Source organism: Perca fluviatilis, chromosome 8 (assembly GCF_010015445.1).
Source record: "Perca fluviatilis chromosome 8, GENO_Pfluv_1.0, whole genome shotgun sequence".
NCBI classification, from domain to species: Eukaryota; Metazoa; Chordata; class Actinopteri; order Perciformes; family Percidae; genus Perca; species Perca fluviatilis.
Genome location: NC_053119.1, coordinates 37,869,106 through 37,891,841, shown reverse-complemented (window position 1 = coordinate 37,891,841; position 22,736 = coordinate 37,869,106). Strand labels below are relative to the sequence as shown.

Genomic DNA, 22,736 nt, shown 5'->3' with positions numbered 1-22,736 from the left:
CGAGCACCACCCCAACTTGCATGTGTCTCTCAGAGTTACCTCGTTTCATTGCTGATTGTTTGTAGGTCTATTTAATTGTGTCTAGAGGCATTTTGGGCCACCCATTGGAAATCAAAAAATGAACACAGTGGTTCCAGACTATTATGCATTTGCAAATTAGTCTGGCGATGCCAGGCTACTAATCCACCACCCCATCCTTCAAACCTTCACCTTAACACTTCCTGCATAAAAAAAGACATTTTATTCTGTATTGGCACCAATCCTTGCTGGTACAGTAAATCATGTGCTGTAGAGCTGTCCAATGCTCTATTAGGTAACATATGCAAGGAAAACTTTCAACTTCCTCAACCTAATGGACAGTCTGGTCGAATCATCAATAGTGATGAAAACAAATTAGCTGACTAATAAGAAAGACAGAATTTCTTTTTAATTAATGATCAATAACTTTGTGGAGCAAAATACCACAGGATCATACTCTTAGTAATATAGTTACCGTTGTACTGGATTTGAATAGACAATCTTTAAGACATTGTTTTGGGCATTTGTCACACAAAATTCTAAAATAATCAATAGCTAGAATAATCAAAAGTTGCATCCCTACACAATATACAGTATGTTTTACAGGTAAGCATTGGTCACACCCATAGATCTTCACTTTGTATTCAAGTTCCCAAGGTTTCTAAAGTAACCAAATACCTCAGTCTGGATTACAGGAATGTCTGGTGAATGGTGCACCAGAAAACAAGCAGGTTCTATGTAATGTATTGGTGTAGCTATATAACACTTAGGAATTGGAAGAGTTACAGGATCTCTGTTACTGCAGCTGGTTGATTTATAACAACAGGTACACATCGTTAGAGCAGGTACTCGATTAGGGTTACTCTATTCTATGTCCACTTTGCATCTTTTGACCTCCCTGCAAATTGCCCACTGCCCTCACCTGCCTAAGCCTGTCTGCTGGTTTATCTGTACACCAATCTGTCTTTTTTTTGTATTCCCTCCTCTTTCCTTTCTCAGTTACTTCCCTTCCCCCTTCAACCTGCTTCTAAATCTTCAACCTCAGTCGCCCTTCTCTGCTCTGCCTCTAGTCCTGTCAACAGCTGTCTCGTTATCTTCTTGACCTAGCCTCCTCTGCTGCCTTTCGCCTTGTCCACTGCCCAAGGGACCACTGGATGGATGGAGTTTGGGATGAAGGAAAGGCCAACTGGAAAGAAAGATGGCTGAAGGATTCTTGCAGGCATAGGGCAGAGTGCTATCATGTGTCCGCACCCCTGCACATTTGTTTGTATCCACATATGTACATTTAATGACTGCAGTCAGGGGCACAAATGGAAAAGTCACTGTGTAGTCAATGACATAGCTGTCGTGCAACTTTTACAGAAACAATGGGGACACTAACATAATTTGAAAGAAACACTTTCTTCTTATTATTGTTATTATAATATCTTATTGAAGGCTAATACGTACACTGGGTGAAAAATGTCTAATGACTGAGAACATATTGTGACGGTGGACACATTTTCCACTAGTATTGTGGAAATAAATGAACAACTGATCACAAATTAGAGGGATACTTTGCTGATTTTCAACCAGCTTTGGATCGGTACAATGTGGGTAGTATTTGTAAATCAACTATGGTAAGTTTTGTTCCATCTAACCTGTGCCCAGATCTCTGTGCTCATCTCCTAGCCAAAAAATGTCATGTTGCTCAAACTACAGACTACAGTACTTCGGCATACGGACACAAAGACTATAGAAGTGGATCGAGAGAGAGAGCCATCCCTCTCTCGCTGTCTCAAAATCAGACCGAGCTCAGATAAAACGGTAAAACTAGACGGTGCTGATCAAATATACACCAAGATTCTGTTACTGTATTGCCTATTTCTCACTTAAAATGTTTTCAGAAACATATTTTTGCTGTAATACAAGATTGTTTGTCACCAGCCGGCCGCCATGTTGCATTCTGTGTCAATACGGACGTGCTCGCATTACGCCACCCACCAGTTAAGTGATTTTGGTGCAGTGCACTCTGGTAGTTGTAGGTTTTCTACCTTTTGAGCAAAGGTGAATGCCACAGCCCCTTTTCTCTATTTATCTCTGGCCATGTAGCACCAATTACATTTTATTTTTTTGCACCATTCTACTGCATAGACAGCCCAGGTTTATAAAAAAGACCCTCTTTCCAGCGGTAAAATACTTCTTTAGACCCTCTTGAAAGTGAGACTTTAATAGTCTCCTGTTGGGGTAGACATTCCTCATAATTGCTTGATAATATTAATACACAACTCTACAGAAAGAGACACACTGGAGCAGCAAGGGATGATGTTTAGAAGCTTCAAGGAGCTTCAAAGAGCTCCAATCCCCTCTTCCATCTCTTTTTCAGCACAACCATGCATGTGTGCACTGGCATGATGAGTGTGACCACACTTGTGTATCTTTGTATACACATGTGTGCGCCCACACATGAGGGTTTGTGTGCGAGGTGATTTAGCAGCGGGGCTGTAGCTCCCCCTGAGGGGTGGAGGGGTGGGGGGGTGGGCAGATAGAGAGACGAAAATCAAAGGGCCCAACGAGAGAGAAACCGAGCCGCTCTTAACCACTAACTATGAATTATGCATGTCGATCGATCGCACACAGGCAAACAATGAAAAGTTCCCAACCTGCCAGAGAGAGATGGATTCTACTTCACCAAATGAAGCGGAGAGGAGTCGAGGAGAAGGAGTATGACACAGAGTTCGCTTAAGGATATTTTAGGTACTTTTTTAGAGAATGTAAACAAGCCAGAATAGATGAGACGGCCTGTTGGTTTATTTTAGCTTGTTATAGGATCCTCATTAGCTGCGGGGTCCACATTTAAAAACATACATTAAACATTACAGTCCACATAAATGGTGATGGCTAATTCAGTATATTCATTAAATCTATAAATGTATGTCATCCAAAATGACACTCTAATTGCCATAGCTTTGTTTCCGAACTGAAGTCAGTTGTGGATGCTCATAGGAAACAAAATAAAAGCATATTCTGCAAGGCTACACAAGCTTATATAACGTATTTGAATAAGCCAATAGGTACTTATGAAAGATTTTCGAAGATTTTAAGCAGCGCCCTTTCTTAAGTGTACAATGTAGGCATGAGCAGCCAATCACAATGTTTGGTTACAATAACTTCCAGGTAGAAAACTCCTGCGTCCTGTACATACAATTTAACCAGACTGATCTCATGAAGTGGCGTATTCATGACACGCCAATTCGTATGCCATTTTGGCATGTTATCAAGACACATCATCGCTTTTTAGCGTGTTTATCAATGCAATTTGCCCGCCATTGACCTACATAACGAGTGAATTTTCGCCATAGCGAGTAGCATAAAGGGACGTAGGTCCGCCTAAGGTTGGGGTAGCGGATGGGTAAAACACAGGACTTTCACCCAGGAAAGCCGGGAGCGCGTCCAGCGTGTGGCGATTTTCGGCTGTTTTTTATTTTATTTTCTTTTTTAATTTAAGCCTTCCCCAATGTTTCTTTCCTAAACCCAACCATTTATTGTTTTCCTAAGCGTGTTTTTGTCGTTATTTTCTGTGTTTTTGTCGCTTTTTGTGTTACTAAAGCCTTTCCCTTTGTTCTTTTCCTAAACCCTATTATATATTTCTTTTACACGCGTGACATTGTTCTCACGATAGTACGTCACGTTCTCGCGATAACACGCAACGTGGCGACGCCACGAGGTGTGTATGTTTACATGAGCTGTATACAGCGCAGACATACACGTGGATAGCTGAAAATGTGTACAGATAACACGCCATTTGGCTTTAGGAAAGTGGCGTGTATGTTTACGCAAAGTCATGACGCCATGCTGATTTAACGGCGTTGAGCAAACGGGTACGAGGAACAACTGGATATACACTCATCTTGTTTATCTAAAATGCATGTTTGATGCTTTCATATGTCAACACTTTCACTTACGTTAGGTTGGAGTCCTAATCTACCTGTTGGGCCACAGACTAAAGAAAATGACACCACCCAAACTAGCAGGCAGTCCGACTGGCGGTGAGATGTTGCTGTTTGTTATGTTAGATTTGGTTTATCAAAGATGCTAGCAAAGCAATCCAGTACAGAAAATCCGTCACGATAGGTCAGACTATTGTGTTTAAAGATAACACCTCACACATCATCATGTGAGCCAGCCGTTTATGGGATAATCTTGTGATGGCGGCGCTACATGTCTAAATAATACAGAAGTCTTCATATGCTGAGGACGAGCTCTGTCCAAAATGTTTGAGTCTCAGATTTATCAAAGGAAAGCACAGTGTCCAGATCCTGTTTTCTATTGATTGACATTTTTAAGGTTCGGTACCTGTAAAGTTAAGAAGACAGTTCAAGACTACAGTACCTTGGGTCGTGCATGTTACTTTTATGTCTGCATCATTTAAAGGTAAACTGTTATGCTTTTCCGTATTTTCTGTCATATCTATAATGTTATAATGTCAGATGTTCATGTTAAACGTGGCCAGAGTTTCAAATAATGAGGTAAACGTATTTCAGAGAAATCCCCGTGAGGAAAAACATTCAGATTTCCCACTGTTCTGAATGCTCCGGTTTCAACAGTTCGGTGTTACATCACTTAACACCAAGCCGGTCTTCTCCGGCCTTTTATGATTGGTCATCTGCTCCGGGTAGGCAGGACTGGAGTGGATTTGGTTCAGAAGCCTTTATCTGCGATTTCTAACGGTAGAAAGTGCTGCTATATTCTATTACTGTGCACTGCTAACTAACTTACAGAAGCTGCATGCTAACGCCAGGGACATCTATAGTCTTGCCTGCCAATGTTGTTAATTTCTCCCCAATTTCGGGTCACGTTACTGTTGAAACATGTCCAGTTGGGTAGTGCACTTGTATGTGCAGCAGCCATGGGCAGTATGGGAAAAATTAAAGCATGTAAACATGTTCTAGTACAAACACAAAATACAAGTATGAACCTGAAAATGCTGTATAATAGATCACCTTTAAGAACACAGAAAATGGTTAGAAGTTTTTATCTGCATCAATATGGATCTATGAATAGTGAGAGATAATCATGAAATACATTTGCAAAATTCATTCAAGTAAGTGCAAGTAGTTCATGAGAAAACTATGAAAGAGTTCAAAAATACTCTGAAATGATTAAATCCTGAAAAAAAGATATCAACAGTACAACAAAAAGTTGGCACTGTGTTATATTTTCCTCTCTTGTTTTTCTGCTGCCAAGTCTAAAGCCAACCCTGCCATAATACAAGAATAATATAAAGCATATAAAGTGAAACTGCAGGGCTGCCATGAGTTCAGGAGTTTGTGTGTGTTATTTCACTTGAATTCCCCTGGCGAGCCAAGAACACCAGGACCAGAAAATGTCTTTTTTTATATATTTTTTTGTACAATAAGTTTCCCCTCCACCATTCTGATGGGAGGAGGACAATGTAGAGGAGCCAGGACGAGTCCGAAAACAATGCCACTTTTCACTGTTGCACTTGTGTGTTGGTTTACATAGAAAATAATTGGCATGGCTGTTGCCAGTGTGTTTTGGGCTTTATATAGCTCTGCTTCAGTTTTGTCCTGAGGCTAAGTCTTGACATTTTCTTGAGATCAATTATGGAAAACAATAGGGTATTGTAATGGAAGGCTTACTTGTATAAATGTGTTTCCAAATGCACTTAATCTTGCATGGCATCTTATTTTATTTGTTTATTCCACAAATAAGAATAATACATAGATCAATTCACTCTCCTCTAAATCCCCACCATGCACTGTAGAAACAGAAGAAAATGTGAGTTTTCACAACACAATCTCCTGTCTTGTCTTGCCCCAGGACAGAGACTCTAATGTAACAGTGAGAGCAACTGCACAGACTAATACAATGGCTTTGATTGCGTTAACTATACCCTAGTAAACACTATTATATGTGCTCTGCTTACACACTATACTACGTAAGCACATAGTAATGCATGTGCACTCTCATGCCATGCATACACGCACATATCTCCCACAGACACAATTCAAGACCCGTGTGACTGTGAGAAGAAAACTGTGCTAATGTTAGTGATGGAAGTGGACAGGTTCATAGAGAAAATCCATCACACTTCCTGTTATCAGCTAAGCTTTTGGCTTCTTTTAAACGCATATGTATTTATAGTTGAGTCTAAAAATGTGCTTGTTTGAGTCAAACAACACTTTAAAAACCCAAGATATTGAATTTACAATGATACAAAACACATCTTCACACCGAAGGAGTTGAACCAATTGAATGTGTGAGTTTTGCTCTGTAAATAATTAAAAAAATTATAATTTTTTTTAAAGGCTAGTTATTTCAGCTAATCTACACTTTGTATGAATTTACTAAATGTTAGCTGTAATTGAAAACTACTGTTCACAGCGAACAAAGCACTTGGAACGGTTATATTTACAAATATTCTGATACATGCAAACATGTTATCACATACTGTGTGTACTGTATGTATGTATGTGTATGTATGTATGTGTTTTTGAGTCGACTTGTGTTTTCAATTACTCTTCTTATTTTTCTTTTTTTTTTTAAAGGTCCCATGGCATAAAAATTTCACTTTATGAGGTTTTTTAACATTAATATGCGTTCCCCCAGCCTGCCTATAGTCCCCCAGTGGCTAGAAATGGTGATAGGTGTAAACCGAGCCCTGGGTATCCTGCTCTGCCTTTGAGAAAATGAAAGCTCAGATGAGCTGTTCTGGAATCTTCTCCTTATGAGGTCATAACAAGCGAGGTTACCTCCCCTTTCTCTGCTTTGCCCGCCCAGAGAATTTGGCCCACCCATGAGAGAGAGACATCATGGCTTTCAAACGAGAAAAGTGGCAGTTGGTCAAAGCCACACCCCCACCCTCCACCTTGCCCCTCCCTCTCTCCTCCTCAATAGCTACAGACACAGAAATGGCACATCCTAAGGAAAGCTCATTGTGGGACTGTCTCTAGTGGCTGTAATTCTGCACCAAGGCTGAATTTCGGGAAAGAGACTTCAGATTCAGTATTAGAGGACCACTAAGGCCTATATAAAAGAGACTTCAGATACAGTATTAGGGGACCACTAAGGTCTATATAAAAGAGACTTCAGATACAGTATTAGGGGACCACTAAGGTCTATATAAAAGAGACTTCAGATACAGTATTAGGGGACCACTAAGGTCTATATAAAAGAGACTTCAGATACAGTATTAGGGGACCACTAAGGTCTATATAAAAGAGACTTCAGATACAGTATTAGGGGGACCACTAAGGTCTATATAAAAGCATCCAAAGAGCACCATGTCATCGGACCTTTAAATAAATAGGCTACTCAACAAATAATACAAATACTAAAACTAATGACGTTCCATCATCCTCAGCTGTACGTTGTGTTTGGTGCTGATTGGAAAATGTTAGCATGCTACCACACAAAACTAAGATGGTGAACATGATAATATATAACATCAATACACTACCTGATATACAGTACACTGTGAACATGTTAGCTCATGGCTGTAGACTCTTGTTCATCAATAAAGTCTTGTTTATGAATATACCCGATCTGGAATTATGAGAATGATTATAATATTCACAGCGTCTGTGTCGTTACACTACAGTCCATCCACCTCAGACTAAACTTCTATAATAACCTATATAGTAAAAAGGACGCGATTGTTTCAGAAACAAAATCCGAGCGCACCTCGGAGCATCTCTCCAGCGTGGCTCCCGACAACACAGTCAGCCAATGTGGCAATAGAGGACGGGGGGGCCAGCGTCTGGTTCACAAGTAGTTTAGCTGAAGAAAATGCCAACAATTTCAATGACAACATGATATTTCAATTAGTCTCGCAATGCCAGACCTTCCTCCACAGCGCTGCGGAGGAGGGTCTGATTAGTCCATTCTGGGATGGGAGAAAAACGTGCTCTGGTTTATTGGCATTTCTTTAAACCAATCCCAATCGTCTTGGGCGGTGCTAAGCGCCGAGGGGAGCAACAGTGCCTCTGCAAAATAGCCGTGCAACAGAAAACTCAGATTGGACAGATAGTCTAGCTAGCTGTCTGGATTTACCCTGCAGAGATCTGAGGAGCAGTTAACCATAGTCCTCAGACATCCACCGGAGTTTAGAATTCCAACACAAAGAAAGCGTAAAGTAACAGGACATCCAAAAAGAGTGACATCCGGCGGAATTTCCGGCAGAAAGAGAGCAATCCCGGAAGGGGAACATCGTGGATATAAACTGTATTTCTGTTAAAGACCTCTCCATCGATGATTTGAATTTGAATCATCAATGTTTAGAGCTTTTGCAGCTGGTGTAAGCTAAGGTTAGCAGTTCAGTAGTCTTGCATTGCCAGACCTACCTATGGCTACACCACGCATACATTCTGGGATAGGAGAAAAAACGCTGTGGGTTATTTGCAGCTTTTTAAACCAATCCCAATCGTCTTGGGCGGCGCTAAACTCCGGACACAGCGACGGTGGCTCTGCAAATTGGTCTCGGGAAGGAACTTGTTTTGATGAAACATTTGCCCCCCGCAAAAGGAGACGCTACAATACAATATTAAATGGAGTTAACTGTTTACACGATACAGTAATGTGACCCATTTAAATAAGCTAGATACATGGTTACACGTAATTTGCTCTTACCAGTGTATCACAGTGTGTATTTTGTCCATAGCAATCCCCACCAAACGGTCCCAGAAAGAACCAAGCAGACCTGCCTTGATGCACGATCCACATTTCCTCAAAACTTGCCATTTTCAGTGTGTAGTTAACTAGCTAGCTAGCTCGAGGTTTGTTGTTGTTTCTCGAAATGAACAGTGTTTTGCAAGGCCAGGGACATCCGGCGTATTACAGTTCAATCCCCAGACCGGCAGGATAAAATCTGGGTGGGGAAAGTGAAAAGCATTAACACCACTGAGGTGCCTTTGATCTGGGTGAGGAAAGTGAAAAAGCATTACCACCATTGAGGTGCCCTTGATCTGGGTGGGGAAAGTGAAAAAGCATTACCACCACTGAGGTGCCCTTGAGCAAGGCCCTTAACCCTACTACTACTGCAATTCCTTATTATCAGGTTGCTCAAATAAGTCCCTTAAGACTCTCCAGCTGATCCAGAATGCTGCAGCACGTGTTCTGACGAGAACTAAGAGAAGAGATCATATTTCTCCTGTATTGGCTTCTCTGCACTGGCTTCCTGTGAAATCTAGGATCGAATTTAAAATCCTCCTCCTGACTTACAAAGCTCTAAATGGTCAAGCACCATCATACCTAGAAGAGCTCTTAGTACCTTATTGTCCTAGTAGAGCACTACGCTCTACGCTCCCAGAATGCGGAGCTACTTGTGGTTCCTAGAGTCTCTAAAAGTAGACTGGGGGCCAGAGCCTTCAGCTATCAGGCTCCTCTCCTGTGGAACCAGCTCCCACTTTGGGTTTGAGGGGCAGACACCGTCACCACATTTAAGAGGAAACTGAAAACCCTCCTCTTTGATAAATCTTATAGTTAGGGAGTGAGGAGTTGCAGCGTCCACCTAACCCGGCCCACCTGCTTCTCTTCGTAGTCATCAGTTTTATTTATTATATAATTAATAATATAGCGAGAGTAGAGGGAGGCAGGCCAGTACAGCCCGATCCGGTTGGGGAGAGTTCTAGCCCGACCAGGCACCTCTCTTTAACCTGCCTCTCTTAGTTATGCTATTATAATTCTAGACTGCCGGGGAAGCTCCTTCCTTCCTGTGACACACTGAGCTGATCTCTCATCTCTACTTGTTACTTTTGTATGCATCCTGTCCCAGAAATGCTTGTTACTAATCTAGCTCTGGGGAGTTTAGAAGTTTAGGAGTTTAGAGCATGGCTCTGCGATTCTCTGCAATTCCCGGCCGCATCCTGCTGCGTCCTGCTGCATCCGCCGCATCCACTCATGCTCTGCAGCGCCACGTTACATCTCGCAACGCCCTGCTGTGATGTTCCTATGCACAGAGTAGTCAGGATCCGGTATTGGAGACTGCACTACTCAGTATGACACGATGTGCCCTGCTATGACATAAACTTCCACGATGACCTTCGAAGTCACTGTTCCACTATCTTTAATGTGACTATTATCGCCACTGTTCATCACACCCCCAACCGGCCCGTCAGACACCGCCTATCAAGAGTCTGGGTCTGCCGAGGTTTCTTCCTAAAAGGGAGTTTTTCCTCGCCACTGTCGCAATAGCCACTACTAATGCTTGCTCTTGAGGGAATTACTGTAATTGTTGGGGTTTTGGAATTTATAGAGTGTGGTCTAGACCTACTCTATCTGTAAAGTGTCTCGAGATAACTATTTTTGATACTATAAATAAAATTGAATTGAATTGAATAACCCCAACCGCTCCGGTGGAGCTGCTCAGTGGCCAGCAGATCAGACTGTGGTTGTACTGGGCAGCTTCCAGGTATGAATGTGGAACTGTGTGAATGTGACAGGTCGTCGTTGCAAATGAGAATTTGTTCTCTATCGACTTACCTGGATGAATAAAGGTAAAAAAAAAAAAATAAGCCAGTAAATGAACGGTTGTCAACCCAGCTGCTCAGGAAAGTTCCCTGTATAGCTAAATCCCTGGTGGCAAACTGCCTATTTGATAAGACATAGAGATATATTCTTTAATCAAATATTCTTCCACCCAGTGATGCCATATCTAGAACACTGCACACATGTACCATGTACATGTATACAGCCACTGTCCTCACACTCAGCTTCCACATGTTCCCTTTTGGGACACACCTCCGGTTTCACAGGTCACAAAGTGTGTCGAGTTCTTCACAGTGTCTGCACGATATCCTCCAGGGCCAGGCTGTAAAGGTGCTGGCCCTAGAAATAGCCTCGAGGTAATGGCTGCCTCAAGAGAAATGTGAACCCCCCCATTAGGCTACCATTGAAGGGACATGATAATTGGACCACCATTAACGGTTGAAGGGTGTTACCCAGAACTGAGAGCAAGAAACAAGCTGTGAAGGTGTGAGAGAGACAGAGTGATGTAAAGAGGGGAGCTGAATATGCAGCACACACACAATAATGCAACAGGTGTTTATGTACTGTACAGTACATAATAATAATAATAATAATAATAATAATAATAAATTGAATTTATATAGCGCTTTTCATGGACTCAAAGTCGCTTTACAGGGCAGGGTAGATTATAAAAACATAACAAAACAAAACGAGCAAACAAAACAAGTAGAACAAAACAAGATACAGATGAAAAAGGGAGGGGGGCAGGTGGACTATGGGTAGGCTGAGGTGAAGAGATGTACAGGCCGAAAAGTTTGGACACACCTTCTCATTCAATGTGTTTCTTTATTTTCATGACTATTTACATTGTAGATTCTCACTGAAGGCATCAAAACTATGAATGAACACATATGGAATTATGTACTTAACAAAAAAAGTATGAAATAACTGAAAACATGTCTTATATTTTAGATTCTTCAAAGTAGCCACCCTTTGCTTTTTTTTGATAACCCTGCAAACCCTTGGTGTTCTCTCAATGAGCTTCATGAGGTAGTCACCTGAAATGGTTTTACCTTCACAGGTGTGCTTTGTCAGGGTTAATTAGTGGAAGCAAAGGGTGGCTACTTTGAAGAATCTAAAATATAAGACATGCTTTCAGTTATTTCACACTTTTTTGTTAAGTACATAATTCCATATGTGTTCATTCATAGTTTTGATGCCTTCAGTGAGAATCTACAATGTAAATAGTCATGAAAATAAAAAGAAATGCATTGAATGAGAAGGTGTGTCCAAACTTTTGGCCTGTACTGTATATATTCTATTATTTTCACTGGACTTAATTGAATGTAGGTAGTTGAAATACTCTTGTCACATAAATGACAGTACAGAGCACTAAACTGAATTGAGATAGACAGAGAAGAAGAGTAGAGAAAAATAACAGTAGAGGAACTGTCTAAGGAAAGGAAACATCCATTGAGAAGGAAAGAAGTACTGTATTTGTATTTGTTTGCATCCTATTTAGTCATCAGGACAGACAGACTGAGTGACATTGTGAAAGTCGCTTTGCTGCAGAGCTGAGACAGGAGAAATGGAAAGGAGGCAAAACAGACCAAAGTTTAATGAGAGGGAAGAGAAAACCAGGCGGGCTCCCCAGGCAGCCGAGCAGAGAGCGCCGAGCAATCACTCACATTGTTGTTTACATAAACAAATCACAACTTTACCATTTAATTAAAGCTTCTAGCTGAGTAATAAGTGCTTTCAAATGCCAAGCAGGTGACAGCAGCACTCACCGCTCAAACGCTGTCAGATTAAAAGCTGGCATCTCCGTAAAATCAGTGTTTAATGAATAACTAAAAACAGCTTTATTCTTTGACTGAACAGCATGTAATACTATAATAAATGTGCAAAATAGTAAAATTCATTAATTTACACAATTACACAAAGTCACACCTGGAAGCTGCCCAGGACAAGCCCAGTCTGATGGCTCCAATGGAGCAGTTGGACTTTAGGGCCTTCGCTCAAGGGTACCTCAGTAATGGTAACGAGGGAGAGATGGCTGCTATGTCTCTCTTTTCTTTATTAAGAACTGCCAAAATACTATTGTTGGGCTATTTACAAACAGGGCGCACTTGGGTAAAATCGCAGATTGTCTGCCACATGAACGAGAAGAGACAAGTTGCGCTTTCAATATGCGTTCGTGGTCGTGGGGAAAGTGGGAGTTCCACCCAAAAAGGTGGGAGGATAAGCGCAAAGTGCACCTAATTATATATTCCGTGGTATTTTCAAAGACTGTCAGTAAGAGCGCGCCTCTATTCTGCGGGGGAAATTCTCCGCCTCTTAAAAGCAGGTCTAAACCAGGCGCAATCGAGTTTCCTCGTAGACCTTTATGCCGCTTGTGAAATGGCAACAGTAATTTGAGCAAGACGAAGACATAGGCGAGGCTGAAAATATTTTTAACACAAGAATCACACTTTGTCAGTGAACACAAAATCATTTAGCGTTACAGATCAAGCAGCCGTGCAATATTAGAGTTACTGGAAGAAATCAAAGATGACACTGAATCTCCCACTCAGCGTTCACAGTTGTTAAACTCCTCCCTACATTACAAATATTGGCATCAGGATCATTTCAAACATCAGCAGTGGGAATATCGCAGTCTGCACTCAGCCGTATCATAGCACAAGTACCGCTTTGCTACAGCGCAATTTACGGTGTAGTGGGCGGAGAAAGACGCTGATTGCCTGATGGGTGTCACGGTTGATAAATACTACGCAAAATGTGGAAGCATAGCGTGCGCTATTACCGAACTCGCATAAACAGACGCAGCGCAAACTGCGCTAGTGTTAGTAAATCAGGCCCGTCTTCGTCTACGTCTTCGCATTGCTTGCACTGTAAGATTTCTGCATACCACGTTGCATATTCCTCTATTAAAATATCAACTCAGAATATTGACTAAGTATCTCAAAGTAATGTGAAACTTAAAAATATTGACTTAGAATCTCAAAATATTAACTTAGTATCTCAATATATTGACTTAATATCTGAAAATATTGACTTAGTATCTCAATATATTGACTTAGGGACTGTTCGTTATTTATTTATGGGGCCACCGGAGGAGTTTTTGGACCTTTAGGCTAAAAAGACTTGACCTGCCCCTCACCAGTAATAATTTTTGCTATGACCCTCCAAAATGATTTGAAAAAGAGGCATTACCCTCCTCTTACATGCTAGTTTGCGCTTAGCAAAGATGCACAGATGCAACTTGATTTTTTACAGCCATGACATACACGAGTTAACCTCTGCTTTCTCATCTTACACATCCCATTCACTGGTTATGATGTGGTGGCCATTTCAGTAGATTTACTCACTAACGTTGTTGTGGAAACACAATAAGCATGGAAACTAAATGCACACTTCCTGCATTACTGCATTACTTCAAATACTAAGTTACTCATCTAGTAAACTAGTATTCACATGAAATAAAACAATAAAACATTGAGACTATTCAGCAAAGGACACTGGGAAATAACAAATTCAACACTGGTTGCTATGGACTCGTCACTTGGCTTCCTCAGTCATTGTATGTTTTAGCACAGGGGTTCTCAACCTTTTGCAAGCTGGGCCCCCCCAAAGCTGGTTCATTGCAGTTGGGCCCCCCCCCCTCCAATTTCTTGGCGAAATGTCTGATAAACATGGCCTCAAATCATCCTCGATTTGTGCACGATTGCAGTATTTCGTTTTGAGTGCAGTCATTTCTGAGAATCCTGCCTCACACAAATATGCCGACGTGAAAGGGAGGAGAATCTCCAAGGTGACGTCACAGAGTTGAGAGTATTCCTGCATCAATGCTGCCCAGAATGACGACAGAGGGCAGGAGGTCAGTGGCGTAACTAGCCAACACCAGGCCCCTATGCAGGATTATCAAGGCGGCCCCCCCTACTACAGCATGTGACGACGGCGCAATGTCCACGAGTAGGCTACCATGAATAGGACAGGACAGGATCATAGAGACACAGCATATAAGAGATGAGATGACTGACAACATCAGGAGTAGCCTACACGCACCACAACAACAAAAACACTGGTGAATGGCATCATAACACATGAAAAACAACAAAAGGGCAGTCCCTCCAGGATTTCGTGGCCTTTTTTGAGATTGTTGGCGCGCCCAAAATGCCTTATTTCACGGGGAGCTTTTGTTAAAAATTGCGATAAAAGTTGTGGTGTCTTTTGTATGTTGCAATTTTTTTTTACTTTCTTTAAAAATAAAAAGGAAACTTGTTTTGGGGAGAATAATAATTAGTACTATTAATTAATTATTCTGGGCTGAGATTTCCTAGGAACCTTAAAAGGCTCTGGATGCTGCAAATGTTGGTATAATAGGAAAATGGCTGGTGGATTTAAGACAAAAAATAATTTATTGAATGTGAATATGAATCAAATATGAACATATCTGTCACTGTCAGTGGCTTGTTGGTCTTTACATTGTTAGTTAATGTCCAATCCTGGCCAGTGGCCACACACACACACACACACACACACACATTCATACGGTTTGATAAAGTACTTATTGGACTTTAACTTATCATTGCACTTACAATAACGAGCATAGCTGTCCTCAATTTAGGTCATCTGCGTTTTTTCCTGCATCCACCGTGTGTGATTGTGTGTGTGTGTGTGTATGTGTGTGTGTATGTGTATGTGTGTGTGTGTGCGCGCGTCAGTCGCGGGGGAAATGGAGCAGCAGCCCCGCCCGCTGCAGAGAGCAGACATTACTGAAACAGCAGCCGCTTCAGTGACTGTATAATGAAAAAACGTTACAGCGTACATTGATGTTAAAATGTACACACGTTGGCAGGACGGTCTGAAATGTTTTGCGCGGTCTTTCGCTGTACGTTTTGTTGGTAAATGTGAGATGTTCGAGTCACACACACGATCGTCTTCATAACAGAAACAAGGAAATTAATTTGACCCGTTCTCTACTCCCGCTTGGTCAGTGGCTGTTCATTGCTGACAGGTGCTCAGACGCTGATTGAAATAGAGAGGAGAAGTTGTGTGCGAGGCTGGGGAACATGTCGCTGTTCCCTCGACTGATGCGGCCATGCTATAGGTCAAGTTTTTGTGTGAAGGCGTCCACTCTGTCTGCAAGGAGCAAAATCTGAGTTTCTATGAGGAGTGGTGTGTGCTCCTCTCTGCTCTGACTGCAGGCTGGGACTGCTGCGCGAGGCTACTGAGAGACTGACCGCCTGGGAGGGCTTTTGGACGGGGAGGGGCTCACGGCAGCACCCGCTGCTCGTTGAGCACAGTAGCTGCAGAGTGATACGTGCTTTTGTCTCCAGACACCACAAAAGTCTCCAAAATCACCAGTAAAAGTCGCTAGATTAGTTTTTGACAAACAAGTCGCCAGGAGGATGATTGTGTGTTACAGTCCAACCACTTGCATTTCAACATGAGGGAAATTTTTTTTCTGAATTTTTTTTTTTTTTTCTCCCATCCTGTAGCCTACGGCAGGCCGTCTTGGAACACAATAGACAGACGGTGGCGGGATACCCCGACACTTACATTCAACTAAAATGTAACAGTGAACAATCAGTGTTGGACCTATAGTCTGTTGAGATGCCTCTCTAAACGCAGAAAGCAGGCACAGTCACACCATAAAACGTTAAGACACGTTGAGAAATGCCGTAATCCAATGACACGAAAAAAAAAAAGTAATCCACAGCGATCAGTAGATCCACAAATAGAGTCACGGTGTATCCAGCAAGGCCTATACGAGCGTCACATTCACCAGCCAGCTCCAAACAGGTGAACGAGGCCTCTCCACTTCACCGTTTAAATAAAGAGGAATAAACGTATACAAGTCCAAATCTACACAAAAACCGCAATCAGTTAATAAGATGACATCAAATGTACGTGGCATTTAGGAAACCTTTATTGCAAGGTTGGCACGGAGAGATGTCCGGACTAGTGCAACAGTAATTTTCGTTTTTTGCGTCCTGCTGCTCCCATCGTCAGCCAGGTAATATTTTTTTAGTAAAGCAGTATATGAAATCAGATGTATTAACTACCACCATTTAGTTGTTTTGTGTTATTTAAGATATTTATCAAATATATGGTCATGCCAGATGTAATTATTCCACAAATTTGTATTCAAATTTCATCTGGTAGCGAAGGAGGGTCAAGATTAAGAGCTACATGGAAAAATATGCACCAAACAAGCCACTTTGAAATTTTGCTGTTTTATGAATACAAAAGTTGGGTGACCCCCGGACTTAAAATGTTTGGGTGACCCTCCCCTCAACAAAGAATAAAAAGACATGACCCTCCCCTATTTTCCTCCGGTGGTCCATTCCATAAATACCGAACAGTCCCTTAGTAACTCAGAATATTGACTAAGAATCTCAAAGTAATGAGAAACTTCAAAATATTGACTTTGCATCTCAATATATTGACTAAGTATCTCAGATTATAAACTAAGAATCTCAAAGTAATAATAAACTTTAAAATATTGACTTAGAATCTCAATATATTGACGCAACCAGAGTCTTTTATTTATCAAGTGACAGTATGGGTATGTGAGGTATGGGCTGGGAATGTTGTTTTTTCTTTGTGTTTTAATATATGTACAATGTAAAATTAGATAAAAAGAACTATGAAGAAGAACTGCCAAAATACATGGAGGACACAAGCTTGACACACCTGTTTTAACCCTTTTTCACCTGATGACTTTTGTCCGGCCCCATGGTTACTTAATGATTAGGAAATAATCATATAGATTGCTATATGGATTGTTTGGGAGAGGGTTTCCTTGACAGTTCCCACGATCAGTGAACAAATTAAGGGAATCTAGTTGTGCTTTAGCTTCTGACTTCATGCTAAAATCACATATCTGGTTTGTGTTCACACCACAAACTAACACCAGAGTTTGTTGGAAAAGGAGGGAGAGACCCGCCTTTTTCAAGCGGCCTCAGTCCGGTGTTTGGTCTGCACCAACATCTAAATGAACCGTACCAAATGTGCAAATCAACCGCAGGTTGTTTGAACTGCAGCAAACAGCTTATGGGCCCTATTTTAACGATCTAAGCGCACAGTGTGAAGCGCATTATTCATTCACAAAGAAAATTGGTGTCCTTAAAGGTTGGATTTTTCCTCATTCTTTTAATTAAGGCATTAAGATCTTTCCAAAAGAATTTTCAAAAGAGAATTTTTTTATTCCTGTTTTCAGTCAACTTTAACATGGGTTCATAAACTTGAGTGCCACTGTATTTCCTTTTCAATCGCATACTGCTGTTTTTTGTTGTTATGTCTCTCTCACCGTCTCTTTTAATAGTATCTTTCCATCCCCACTCTGTCCCTTCCTTCGTTTCCCTGGAGTAGCGGTTTGAGTGTCAATGTGTGCACACACATGCACAGTGTCATTAGTGACCAGGCAGCATAATAACGCTGAGTTATTGTGAGCGCGTGTGTGTGTGTGTGTGTGTGAGACTCTCTCTCTCTCGCTCTCTCTCTCTCTACCTCTGTCTCTCTCTCTGCTTTTCCACAACATGCGTCTGTATGAAGGTGATCATTTGGGCGAGCTGGAAAAGGTGAGCGGTCCTTGATGAAATGGATCCATACCCTCCCCATCGTACCTTAGTAATAGGACTCAGGGGAATCTGACCGAACAGCAAGTTACTGTTTCACATGGGATGGCATGCAAGGAAGTGCAGACTAGGTGCTGCATCATCACATCTGGAAAACTGTTTGTTCAAGCTTAACTGCACATGTGGGAACCTACTTAAGTACACGTGATACGGGTCAAGAGATCTAAAACATGTGATGCATACAGACCCAGAAGTGCTGAATGGGCTGGTTGAAGCCCTACAGGGTCATTCATCCAATTAGGCCGGCGAGATCGATGGCGAGGTTAGAAAACATTCATGATGAAGTTACAGCTTTTTCCCCCGAAAGAGTCATTTAATATTGTTAAATATTATAAGTATATTCCAACAACGGTGTTGCTTTTGGTGGCTCATATTATATCATCACATCTATATATCATAGATTTATCATAGATCTGAGTTGAGCGAATTGATGTTGCTAACTTATTCATCTCAGAGGCCCTATTTAGTGTTATTGCGTATTCAATCTTTGGCGTGGTATTCACAGGAAGTTAAATGTGTGCTCATGGGAAGTGCAAGCCCAGATGTTCACCCTGAGGACACTTTATGTGAAATGGGGCATTTTACAGAGGAAGAAACATCTTGCCATTCATAAATCACCTATACTGCAGCATCTTTAAAGGTACAATGTGTGGGAATTTCTCCCATCTACCGTTGAGACCGTATATCGCAATCAACTCTCTCGCAACACGCAGTTCAAAGTACGTATTACAGCTACGGTAGACCTTCACGCTTCAAAAAGCTGGTCTCTTGCTCTTTTCAATATCCTTTTTCTTTTTCTGGGCGAAGAAGAAGACGACTCCTGTTCCTGAAATTTGGATTATTAATACGTGTGGTCCTCCATGTTTCCTTCTTCAAACTTGCCGGGGCCGGGAAGCTACGATACCCATTAGCAGCATTAGCAGCACCTGGGAGTTTATCATGTTACAGCGAAAACACGAAAGGTAGAGCAATACGTCCTGTATGTCCCTTACCGGCTAACGTATTTCAAGATGGAGCATGAATATGGAGCGTCTACCCCAGTTCATGCGAATGTAAATGTAAAATTTCAAGCCAAAAGGAATACTTGGAATTGATGGTGGTGGTAAATATTCATGAAAAAGGAGAAGTTTGTGTACGGGCAACACCGATTTTCATAATGAACAACTAAACACGTTACACACTGCACCTTTAAGTACACTACTGCATTACTTCAAAACTAAAGTATATTTAGAGCTTATTTCTTGTGTTTATGTATACATGTGGGGCAAAATACAGTATGAAAAGAAAGTAATCAATAATTTTACATATGAAGAATGTTGTATGGGTTCTATACAACGTACATCCATGCATCAAGTTTATTTTTTTGGGGCAATTAGATAATAAACCCATATTTCTGATATAAAAAACTTTGAAAACGGGTCAAATTTGAGCCGAGGACAACACAAGCGTTAATAAAAAGCTGTTTTTTTTAAAGGATAAGTTTATTAAAGTGATTTAAAAGATGTCACTGATTCTGCCAGTCCCAGATCCTCAGGCAGGGAGTTGACCGATCACTTTTTGACTTAGGAACAGCCAGCAGAGCCCTGCCTGATGACACCTTGACATCACCTGTCAAGGTGAGGCAGGCCAGTACAGCCCGATCCGGTTGGGGAGAGTTCTAGCCCGACCAGGCACCTCTCTTTAACCTGCCTCTCTTAGTCATTCTATTATTATTTTATACTGCCGGGGAAGTTCCTTCCTTCTTATGACACAATGAGCTGCTCTCTCTTTTCTTTTTTTTCCTTTTATGTGCATCCTGTCCCAGAAAAGCTTGCTCTTAACCTAGCTCTGGGGAGTTAACTCCCCGGAGTCCTTATGTTTTCTTCCCTGCAATGTCCGGCTACGTCCTGCTGCGTCACCCATGCTCTGCTGTGCCACATTACATCCTGCAACGCCCTACTGTGCCCGGCTATGACATTAACTACTACGACTACCATTGTAGTCACTGTTCCATTATATTTAGTGTGACTATTACCCCACTGTTCATCACACCCCCAACCGGCACCATCAGACACCTCCTACCAAGAGTCTGGGTCTGCCGAGGTTTCTTCCTAAAAGGGAGTTTCTCCTCGCCACTGTCGCAATAGCCACTGCTAATGCTTCCTCTTGAGGGAATTACTGTAATTGTTGGGGCTTTGTAAATTATAGAGTGTGGTCTAGACCTACTCTATCTGTAAAGTGTCTCGAGATAACTCTTGTTATGATTTGATACTATAAATAAAATTGAATTGAAATTGAATTGAACTTGTCTGCTGTGAAAATGATTGCCTCTCAAGGGAAAAATTTATACACCACCCTCAGCGATCAAGGCCCTTCTCACCTGCCCTTATACTCTTTTCCCAAGTGTACACTATTTCTATGGTATTCTTATCCTTTGGGGAATCAACAAAAAAAACAAATATAATACAGTGAACTAGGACAGAACAAATAGTTACAAAAATAACAGAGGCATTAAAGGTGCCGTAGGTAGGATTGTGAAGAGCCAGGACTTAGCCAAAAGATTTGAACATCGACAACTTCTCAGTCCCTCCCCCCTTTCTCCTAAAGCCCAAAACGGTCTCATAAGCCCCTCCCCCCACAAGAGAGAATGAATGCGTGTGCATGAGCAGTGATTAACACACAATTAGACACCCCCCCCTGACCCGTATTGGTGCATCTGAACAGGGAGTGGTGGATTTTTGCAAATCGCACTACAGGCTGTAGGTGGAGCCAGAGGAGCCAGATTTATTTTTAAATGACCTGCTTCATGTAGTTCTACTGGAACATAGGGTCAGTTTCAGCAAATATGACAAAGTTATTTTTATAAGGCTTACCTACTGCACCTTTAACAAGCTGTAAAAGGAGAAGAGGAGAAGTGAGTAATGTATCTGAAAAAGACAAACTGTAAACATTACCAAGCATCAACGGGTACGCCTGTTAAGGTCACAGTCTAGGCACCTAATCTGGGGTGTCAGTCACAGCAGCAGGTGTTCCTCTAAACCCAGCTTGTCTGTGCAAAGCATGTTGCGCATGGGGTGCTGAACTTGGAGCATGACTTGGGAAGGACTCAGCCAGCCATTGTAGGCCCAGAGCGCAGTAGTTCACTGCGTCACTGTGTTTACCTTCATTAAATCGCCTGAAAACGACACCAGGCTACTACAGTATAACAAAGTATGACACAGCTGAGATGGACGGCATAGCACTGCAGTGTTTCGGGGTGTTTACACTGCATAAATTAGCCAGAGGCTAGCGGAACCTAATTTAACGATCATCATCATATTCCCCCCCGGTGTGCATGTTAACTTATGTCTGTCTGACAGGGGCTGTGTCCTGCAGAGAAAAAGTAAAATATTTTGCTTTGTCTCTACTGGCTCTTTTCCATGATGAGTGACCAGCAAAGCGTGCAACTACATTACATTACACTACACACACACACACACACACACACACACACACACACGGTTTTTGCACTGATGACAGACAAAAGGGAACAGACATAATGAGGAAATAATGATCATAATTAGTAAGAGGTTCTGTGCCATTAGGGGCGTAATTGATCTCACAGTTCTCTACCTGAGAGGCTAATCAATGGACACATTGACCTCTCAACAAGTAAAACATTCAAAATGCAAGCTAAGCCTTATGTTTGCCCTCCTCCCTCACACTGCCTCTTTCCATTCAAGGGGACCTTGAGTACAGTCAAACCTCCGAATTTATTCAAATGTGACAATGTAATAACACTATCCAGAATATTTCTTGGAGAGGATGTGTCGATTCTTTTAACTGATTATATAAGACAGGCTAGGTTAACAGTATCATCATCACCCTTTTCTAGTTTTTTTTCTACTTAGTTATTAGGGCAGTTAAACAGAAGCCTGTAATGATTATAAATGACCTTATTAGCATATTTTGTTCATGAGAATATAAATTACTTGCACTCCCTGGACATTAACGTTATTGAGAGTACTTTCCATGTGGTGTTATTGAGCACTAATAAAGATGTGTTGCAGTGTGTGCCACTGTGTCCCGGTGTGACTGCAGTGAGTTATGAGCTTACTGCAAAGCTCTGCGTGACCTCAAAGCGGGCTGTACCTCATGCCTTTGGTGGAGCAGTTGTGGAAGTTTTGCAGCAACTGCGGGAAGCCCAGCATGGCCTCAAACATGACGGCCAGGGAGCCCAGCGCCTCCACAAACACAGCAGAGTCCAGCAGCAGCAGAGTGACCACCGCACACAGCACGGTGAAGCCGAAGCAGAACAGCAGGTAGTCCTCGAATGCGCTCCACTTCCAGAAGTAGCGGAAATCCAATTCTGGAGAGGGGAGAGAACAAGACCGAGAGACAAATGAACTTATGCACAGTACTTGTCATCAGTATTGTTTACCGTCTGGAAAAACTTAATTGAAAATATGTGACACGTAGAGGAAAGAGGATACAGGAAGGAAAGTAAAGAATGAGGACAACGTGTAAGAGGATTTAAAGGAAAGAGGCAGACAGAAGAACCTGGAAAGATGATCGAATAAAGAAACAGGGTGTGTGTGTGTGTGTGTGTGTGTGTGTGTGTGCGTGCGTGCGTGCGTGTGAGCGTGCGTG

At 41.8% G+C, this 22,736-nt stretch overlaps 1 protein-coding gene across 5 annotated transcripts in view; it reads right to left on the bottom strand.

Annotated features, from left to right (window-relative positions):
• si:dkey-246g23.2 (solute carrier family 66 member 2) overlaps nt 1-22,736 on the bottom strand; it is a 91,504-nt gene that overhangs the window by 15,316 nt on the left and 53,452 nt on the right. For all 5 annotated transcript variants that reach the window (XM_039808255.1, XM_039808257.1, XM_039808256.1 and 2 more), the window contains exon 4: nt 22,239-22,455. In XM_039808255.1, coding sequence (XP_039664189.1) covers nt 22,239-22,455 — 217 coding nt within the window. The remainder of the gene's footprint in view (nt 1-22,238; nt 22,456-22,736) is intronic.